This window comes from Sinocyclocheilus grahami, unplaced genomic scaffold (assembly GCF_001515645.1).
Source record: "Sinocyclocheilus grahami isolate Dianchi unplaced genomic scaffold, SAMN03320097.WGS_v1.1 scaffold483.1, whole genome shotgun sequence".
In the NCBI taxonomy this organism is placed as follows: Eukaryota; Metazoa; Chordata; class Actinopteri; order Cypriniformes; family Cyprinidae; genus Sinocyclocheilus; species Sinocyclocheilus grahami.
The window spans coordinates 41,399-51,153 of record NW_015505662.1 but is presented as its reverse complement, the minus strand read 5'-3'; the positions used below and the strand labels follow the sequence as shown (position 1 = coordinate 51,153).

General features: G+C 36.3%; 1 protein-coding gene across 1 annotated transcript in view; it reads right to left on the bottom strand.

Moving 5' to 3' along the window:
- Positions 1-7,375, bottom strand: part of LOC107553842 (ATP-binding cassette sub-family C member 8-like) — a 61,393-nt gene extending 54,018 nt beyond the window's left edge. Inside the window, exons 1-5 of the mRNA XM_016236160.1 lie at positions 7,178-7,375; positions 6,934-7,089; positions 4,033-4,167; positions 3,656-3,818; positions 2,477-2,545 (exon numbers count right to left, since the gene is read on the bottom strand). Of these exons, the coding sequence (XP_016091646.1) occupies positions 2,477-2,545; positions 3,656-3,818; positions 4,033-4,167; positions 6,934-7,089; positions 7,178-7,375 (721 nt within the window). The remainder of the gene's footprint in view (positions 1-2,476; positions 2,546-3,655; positions 3,819-4,032; positions 4,168-6,933; positions 7,090-7,177) is intronic.
- Positions 7,376-9,755: the final 2,380 nt, after the last annotated feature.

The following is a 9,755-nucleotide window of genomic DNA, read 5'->3' as shown; positions in this document are numbered from 1 at the left end:
CACAGAAATGCCGGCTCCCAAAAATTAGTTCACCGCTCATGATTCACTTGTGTGTGTGTGTGTGTGTTATCACGCTCTATGCGTGTGTGTATTATCCATAGACTGTATGGTATTATCCCGCTCTATGCGTGTCTGTGCTCCGCTCAGTCGCTCGCGGCCATGTGACTGCTCCATTCATACACCGTTCATGCTCTTGCCATTATCCCGGAAGCTCAGAGGACTTTCTACAAGCACACAAATACTTGTCCAACTCTTAAAGCCCTGAAAACAGATTTCATTGCTAAATTAAATGTTGCTGTAGAGAAATAATTTCCCTAGAGGGACAAAAAAAAAGTTTTCGAATATGTTGCTATACTACATACAAAATATTGAGAAATCAAGTACCCATAAAGGGAGAAAGAAGAAAGTCATATACACCTAGCATGACTTGAGGGTGAGTAATTTATGGGCTAAATTTAATTTTTGGGTGAACTAACCCTTTAAGTGAAAAATTTAATTTGAAACCATTTTTACTCAGAAATTGCTAGTAAATTTGAATTAAAAGAGAAATTTAAGGGAGAAAATGTAAATATTATTTTATTGTAAAACTTACTGCAATAATCTTTGCTTTATCTACAACGTATTTTTTAAAAATATGTACTGTATGATTTTGAACACTCATTTTGACGTTTATGTGTTCTCATTATCACACATTCATATGATATGCATATGTATCATTTCCACCTGGTCACAATTTTTTTTTTCCGTAAATTATCTCTTAAAAAAATAAAATAAAAAATAAACTGTCAAGAAAACATACCATTTTATGAAAAATGCTGATATTTATAGAAAATATAAAATACTTTGCTAAATGAATAATTAAATGCAAATAAGTATGCACATTGAAGAGTAAATCAATAAAAATAAATAAATACATACAATTAATTAACCGAGTAAGTAAATAAATAAAAAGAACCGTAAATAAATTATATAAAGAAAGAAAAATAAACCAAATAAAACTTAACTTTTAATGATAAAATGGAAATATTTGTAGCAAATACAAAATATATTGCTAAACAAATAAAAGTGCATACATCTAAAAAAATAAAATAAACATTTAAAAGTAAATATATACATTAAAAAGTAAAAAGAAAAATACGTTAAAAAGTTAAGTAAATAAGTAAGAAAATAGAACTGTTAAGTAAATAAATGCATTAAATTAATAAGCAAAGGGTAATAATAGTGAATAAAACAATCACATGGGAGAACTTGCACAATTGGTGGCTGACTAAATACTTTTTTGCCCCACTGTATATGAAGAGTTTGGTTCTAAAACGCTATAAATCAATTTAGATTAATTTGAGTAAAAATGTGTTTTCTTTACCAAGAATGTGGCAAGATGAAAACCACTATTTTCTGTTTCAAACTTTCACATAGCATCTTTAGGTTATAATAGCATTAAAAATTCTAATCCAGATTTAGATTTTTTCCCAAAATGCAATAAATCCATTGAATCAATCTAAAAGTTATTTTTCATATTAAAGCTGTTGAAAATATACAACATAGTAAGTTGATCTTGCCATGTTACATTCATTTAGTTGACTAGTGCTATACGCTATATTCGCTGTATTAACAAAAATATTAATGGCATTAATAAAAACACTTACACTGACAAGCTACGCAATATCGCGTTCATAATCGAATGCCACTCATCTGCAATTATGACCGCGATATAGCAGTGATATACGGCTCTGTGTATTAAATGCCGCTCCATCTGAAAGCACGTGATGGAGATTTACTATTAATCACAGAACCGGCTTTACTGACGAGATGCGCATGACATGACAAATGACCCTAATTTTTTTTTGGTTGTTTGTTGATCACAAAGTACAAAATAGATGAGGAAAACTAGGATGCGGGGTGTATTCAAAGCACCGCCATTACTGTCTAGAGTGCGTGGAATGGTGCGCTGTGATTGGTTGTTACTGTTTACAGTGCGTGGAATGGTGCGCTGTCATTGGTTTATTTTTATACAGACATATAGATAGATGTTTTTAATATTTTATTTTAAGTAGTTCAAAGTTTACTTTATTTCAAGTATTTTTTATGTTATGGTGTTTTATGGTTTTAGTTTTTGTAAACTATAATAACTATAATAATCTGTTATTATCAATGTTAAAAACAGTTGTGCTGCTTAATATTAATAACACAATGTGTTCAAATTTTAAAGACGTGGCACAACGCGACACGTCCGCTGTGCGACCCCCTTTAGAGTCTGGGATGAGCATCTTGATTCAATCAATCAATTCATAATTCTTCAGGAAGCAGGTGGTCACTGCTGGCTATTAATAACCTTGGAAGCTCACTGTGTTTCTGACTTAAAAGGTTTCAAAGGAATTGTTAAAAATCAATATTTCTAAGAAGAAAATAAATGGGATTTTTGTTCTATATTGACTGAAGCGTCCCTGACGTTTAACCAGGAACTGTAGTAACTAACCACCATCTCTTGCCTCTGAGCGGATTTGCTGCTGAACAGTTTTCGCCACTTCCTCCAAACCAAACGACACTGACAGAGAGGGTACACAGAGAAGAAATGAGCTGCAGTCGTACCTGCTGACGTGGTGTATTGCTCTGCTGTGAGCTGTATGTGCTGGAAGGACTGATGGCAGCCAGAAACGCCATTAAACCTCAAATTAATTTGTGCCTAAAGGTTTGACAAGTTCAATCCAGAGTTCAATTTTTTTTATTTCAATAACTACAGGGTCTGTCTGATAAAAGTGTCATCAAAGTGATCATATCCTTTGAGATCTGCTGGGTTTGCTGACTGTGCCGTCAGATATTTCACTGCTATCGCAGTAATTCACACTGCTGCTGGTCTACAGCTTAATCACATTGATGGGACTTCCTTCTCCAACTGATTTTGCTGTCTGACAGGTTTTTTTTTTACCCTTTTTTTTAATCCAAATTCACTGATCCTCTGCAGCAAGCAGTGATTCAGACTGAATGATACATGAACCTGAAGTCTCTTTGCAGCACCGCATGCAGGATATTCTCCTGCTGAGCAACACAGTCCTTCTCCAATATTGCTAATGTCGCAAAAATGCTGCGAAAAGAGATCAGAGAGAGACGAGGCCTTTGTGGTGTAACCTTGACTTAAATCAGAGCGCCTTTAGAGAGCAGCACAAACACTCCACAGATGCAGTCAGCAGCTCTTGATTGTAGTTTTCAGTGCTTTGGATGTTTGTTAAAGGCTGTATTTCTTACCTCTATTTATTAAAATATTTAGCATTCTTTAATAAAAATTATTGGATGTTTTGATAATAAAATTTGAGCCTGGCTCAGCCTTGAAGCATTTCCATCTTTTCAAAAAAAAACACCAATCCATTAATAATGATGTATTTTCTTTTATCCCCCCGCCCCATATGATTATGATTATGCATATTAAGTTTTGACTTTCCAGCAAGCAGGGCTGAAATGAGGCTGACATCTCACGTTCTTGACAAAATTGCTGCTGATACAATTGAGAGTGCGAGTGTTAAAACTGCACAGAGTTTTAACCAATATTTACTGAAAAATAGGTGTTGCTTTTGCTTTAATACTAAGAACCCTGTGACATGGTTGCTCTTAGTCTGTCTTATTATCATCTGAGGTAACAGTGAAAGCTGAGGCGTCTTACTGGATATGGAGGTGTAGAGGGCAAAGGTCTGCAGGCTGGTGAGCTCTTTGCGCCGGGTCTCCTCCACGCTCGAGCAGAAGATGTGCTCCCAGGCATACAGCTTCAAGAGTTTGATACCCCGCAGCAATTCATTGGTCTTCTTCAGCCGCTCGCTGGAATATTCCTGAGCGTTCGACACATAAATGATACATTAGTAACAATGCTAAAGGCTCCTAAAATCTCCTGCGTCTTATTTGAGTTCAATATTTGACAGGTTTATCATTTGGACTGCTCTGGCTTTCCTGTACAAATGTCATCTGTATTTGAACAAAAGCTGTATTTGCACTAGATTGTCACTTGACTGCAGGTTAAGACATCAAACAAAGAAATGAGCTCACCAATGTGCTTTTCTGTGCATCTGATAACTTGGTCGCCACAAAGTACTGCACCGGAGCCAGGAGGGTGATGACCGTGGCCCCTATCAAGGCACTTATTCCCAGGAGGTAGTACAGGAGGATGACTCCCACTATGATCTGAAACCAAGAGATCCTTTCATCCTTTCATAATCAGTAGCACTTTTTTCACAGTTAGTGATAAAAATAAGGTTTATGGCAAAATGCCTGATAATCAGGGAAGCAGGGAAGCTTAGTGCAGGATTTTTATACTTTTTGATGCCAAGGATCCCCAAGTATGATGATCCGCCTTTATAAAATATAAAAGAAGCTGTATTTTCTTCATTTATAAAGACCTATTTATACAGTGTGAGCAAAATATTAACCATGCTATTATACAGACACATTTTTTTTTAATTAAATACTTGTCTTTTATATTAGCATTGCACAAAAGCAAATTATTAAAATACTACCTGGAAAATATTTACTTTATTTTACATTGACATTGTGTCTTATTTATTCTACCCATTTTTTCCCCTCACAAATATCATTATTAAAATAACATGGCAGTTCTACAGAGGACAGAATAAAATAATATGCAGACTAAGTTTTTATTTATTTCTTGTTAAAAACTAAAAAAATAAACTATAGCATACACATATACACACGCACACACACACACACCCACACACAATACACTTCACAACATAATAACTCAGCAATTGAACACATTTCATGAATATTTGATAATTTCTAAATCTAATAATTAAAACTTTTAATATTATAATTCTGTAAATGTGTTACATTTTTTTGAGTTAAACATTTAATTAATAAAGTTTAACATATTACATAATTAAATGATAAATAAAAACGACTAACTACTAAAAACTATTTAAATAATAAAATAAAGAATAATAACAATAATTAAATATAGTAAAATAAATATATATTATATAAATATTTATATAATATATATTATATATAATAGTTAAAACTTTATATTATCATATATAAACACATTTAATTAACAATGTTAAACCTATTTATTTAAAGTAACATGAAAATATTATTAGACAATAGTATTATAAGGTAGTATTATAATGAAGAATTTATAATGGAGCATGTGATTCGTTATTAAATATGCAGTGAGTGAAAAAAAATGTTGTTGCTTTAGGGAACTAATCAAGATTTGCCCAGAGGCAGCCATGAGTAACCCCGAGAGCGAAGTACGTGCCATACAAAACGTATAGGGACTTCAACTTCCTAGTCTGTCTTGAGACTTCCTGTTTGTGAGAATCAAATGTGCATGTATACGTGTATATGCAATCTGTTTCACAACAAAAGTTCTCTAGGACTCTCATTATTTCAAGAGTAATTTAATGACTTAATTATTGGGCTTGTTGAATTTTTCACCTTGCCATCAATGAATGCATTTTTATTTAAATCATTCAAGAGCCCAACTGACAAAGAAACAGATTTCCACAAGTGACACTCTATTTTTCACAAGATGAGGCTTTCAAGGACAAATATACTGTTATACACAGACTAAAAATAGATCTTGCAGATGTATCTGACATTTCACATTGTCTAACCTCAGGAGAAACACGTTCAGTAGCAGAAGGAGTGTGAAGAATACTGAGTGGCTTTGCAACATCTTTAAATTTTGTTTTGTTCAGCTCAAGATCCGTCTGCTCTAGCGAAATCATGCCATTCAAAGGTAAGAGTCAGTGTGTTGAGAAATTACATTGAAACTTTGACTGATTTACTGGTAATTTATTTTACACATGTAAGATTACATCCAGTAATCCAAAGTGTTGGGGAAGTTCTTTTTTAATTATTGAAATATTGCATATTTGCATTGATATTTGATAGCATTGATATTTGCATTGACATGCTGTGTTTGCATTCCCTGTGAATTTTGAACCTGTTAATGAATTCTTGCATTAATTTATGTTATGAGTGTCATCTACACAAATTTCCAAACCCAATAATTACACAAAAGGCTTATTTTTAATAAAAACTTTTTTTTTTCAAAACTCAAAAAATGACAAGATTAATCACATTAAAATGTTTTATGTACTGACAGCCGTATTAATATAAATTTAAACAGATAAATGACAAGACCATTATAAAATAAAATAAAAGCAAAGCAAAACAACACAGCAAAGCAAACACAATACAAAGCAAGGAAAGCAAAAAACAAAACAAGACAAAATCAAGACAAAACACAAAAGGCAAAGCAAAAAACAAAACAAAAAGGAAAACAAAACTCACAAAAAACTAAAACAAATATTAAAACAACACAAAGCAAAGCAAATAAAATAAGACAACAAAAGACAAAACACGAAAAGAAACACAAAAACAAAACAAGACAACAAAGCAAAAAACAACAAAAGAAAAAAACTAAGTAAAACAAAACATGAAATAAAACAAAAATGAAACAAAAAAGCAAAGCAAACAAAACAACGCAAAATAAACAAATAAACACTATAACCTAAAGTGTCTATATGTAACCTAATGTGGTCTATAATCTAGACTACATTACATACATTAACCAATTTTGCTGCAGTGTTGGGATGTAACTGGATTGCCAGTGTAAATTCTGGGATCTGTAGATTCTCTGATAGAAATAAATTAAGGACACTGACTATACAGTATCTTATATTCAGGAAAACAGAAATCCAAATCTCTAAAATAGTCACGTTAAGATCAGATCTTAATTCAGAATTACTTTGACTCTTGCTGGGACTGGACATGTTGGAATTGAAAGCAACATCTCTTCTTATGTGGGTATATCATACGGCAATATGATTGAAACATTTGACTCAAGGCCATTTCACAGACTCGCACCATCATTCCCCAATGCATTGAACTCTATGGAGAAAGGAACCTTGTGTAAGGCTTTACCTGAACTGGCATTGCGAACAGGTTGGGACACAGGAAGAAGAACCACATCAGCTGGTTGGTGTCTACGGCAACGAGGTTGCAGATCTGGCCCACTGTCATTTCCCCCATGGACATGTTGGCGGTGCAGAGATGCATTATTTTATTGAAGATCTTTGTCTGGAAGTGAAACCGAATATATCATATTATTTGAAGGGACTTTGGCAATCAAAATTTGTGCAGTCAATGAAGTCTCCGCTGCACTGACCTGAATGGCTCCTCTCAGGTTGATTCCAGTCTCGATGGCAACATAGTAGGAGGCCTGGAGGAAAGTCCTCTGGAGGAGCAGAGCGAAGAACAGCAGCACGGCGAGGACGTAAGCATTAGCGAGAAACTCCTGGGAGGAGATGAAGTAGATTCCAAGATGCTTCACCTGAAACATACCAAACCATTTAGCATTAGCCATGACTGTCCTCTGTAAAACTAGTTAGGCAGTGAGAGGTTGATGGCCATATTACTACATTTTATAAGCTTAACGTCTTGGTTACGTATGTAACCCTCGTTCCCTGAAGGAGGGAACGGAGACGTCACGTCGGAGGACCGATGAAATTGGGATCTCGCTTAGAGGGACCAATCTACTTCGAGTGTAAACTAAACGAGCCAATGCACATTGGCATGCGATTATTGCATCCAGCTGCTGCTGATCACAGCGTGAGTATAAGTAGGCAGCAGGTGCAGCGCATATTCAGGTTTTCGCTGAGGAGCCGAGCCGGTGACCCGGCTGCTCAGCGGTGGTACAGGAGCCGTGGCGACGGGACGTGACGTCTCCGTTCCCTCCTTCAGGGAACGAGGGTTACATACGTAACCGAGACTTTCCCTTTCAGTCGGTCACTCTTGACGTCACGTCGGATGACCGACGAAATTGGGATCCTACCAAAGGGCCACAGCTACTGCCCCTTCCAGTGTCCTGTGGAAGCCACCTGCGCCCCTATTTTTTGAAAAAATGACAAGATTAATCACATTAAAATGTTTTATGTACTGACAGCCGTATTAATATAAATTTAAACGGATAAATGACAAGACCATTATAAAATAAAATAAAATAAAGCAAAGCAAAACAACACAGCAAAGCAAACACAATACAAAGCAAGGAAAGCAAAAAACAAAACAAGACAAAATCAAGACAAAACACAAAAGGCAAAGCAAAAAACAAAAACAAAAAAACTAAACAAAAAGGAAAACAAAACTCACAAAAAACTAAAACAAATATTAAAACAACAAAAAAAGCAAAGCAGAAAAATAAAATAAAATAAGACAACAAAATACAAAACACGAAAAGAAACACAAAAACAAAACAAGACAACAAAGCAAAAAACAACAAAAGAAAAAAACTAAGTAAAACAAAACATGAAATAAAACAAAAATGAAACAAAAAAGCAAAGCAAACAAAACAACGCAAAATAAACAAATAAACACTATAACCTAAAGTGTCTATATGTAACATAATGTGGTCTATAATCTAGACTACATTACATACATTAACCAATTTTGCTGCAGTGTTGGGATGTAACTGGATTGCCAGTGTAAATTCTGGGATATGTAGATTCTCTGATAGAAATAAATTAAGGACACTGACTATACAGTATCTTATATTCAGGAAAACAGAAATCCAAATCTCTAAAATAGTCAAGTTAAGATAAGATCTTAATTCAGAATTACTTTGACTCTTGCTGGCACTGGACATGTTGGAATTGAATACGGCAATATGATTGAAACAATTGACTCAAGGCCCATTCACAGACTTGCACCATCATTCCCCAATGCATTGAACTCTATGGAGAAAGGAACCTTGTGTAAGGCTTTACCTGAACTGGCATTGCGAACAGGTTGGGACACAGGAAGAAGAACCACATCAGCTGGTTGGTGTCTACGGCAACGAGGTTGCAGATCTGGCCCACTGTCATTTCCCCCATGGACATGTTGGCGGTGCAGAGATGCATTATTTTATTGAAGATCTTTGTCTGGAAGTGAAACCGAATATATCATATTATTTGAAGGGACTTTGGCAATCAAAATTTGTGCAGTCAATGAAGTCTCCGCTGCACTGACCTGAATGGCTCCTCTCAGGTTGATTCCAGTCTCGATGGCAACATAGTAGGAGGCCTTGAGGAAAGTCCTCTGGAGGAGCAGAGCGAAGAACAGCAGCACGGCGAGGACGTAAGCATTAGCGAGAAACTCCTGGGAGGAGATGAAGTAGATTCCAAGATGCTTCACCTGAAACATACCAAACCATTTAGCATTAGCCATGACTGTCCTCTGTAAAACTAGTTAGGCAGTGAGAGGTTGATGGCCATATTACTACATTTTATAAGCTACCTACAGACCCGGGAGGGGAGGCACGGTTCTCCCTGCCCGTTGGAGGCAGTATCAGGACACATCTGCATCGCAACCGACCGCTCCACCGGATGGACCCTTGTAACCCCCTAGCTGCCCCACCATCGAGGGTGGTGAGGGAGGAGGATCCAGCAAATCAGTTTCCGGCAGTAAAAAGGTGCCGTCCACGACCTGTTGGGCTCCTCATGCACCTCCGGGAAGAAAGGCACCGAGGCGGGGCGCTCCCCTACGGCGGCCCGGGAAAGCATAGCCATTATTTCTGGATCCGATCCAGGCATTGCTACGGAGGAGAGCAACGCAGCTGAATCTTCCTCTCCAGAAGATTGTGCCCAGGCACGAGAGGCAGCGATCGTGACCATCACCCAGCGCCAGGTAACGACCGCATCCAGAACGCCCGGGTGATACGTTGTCTATAGCAAGACCCACATCGTCTTTATAAAGACATAACGTCA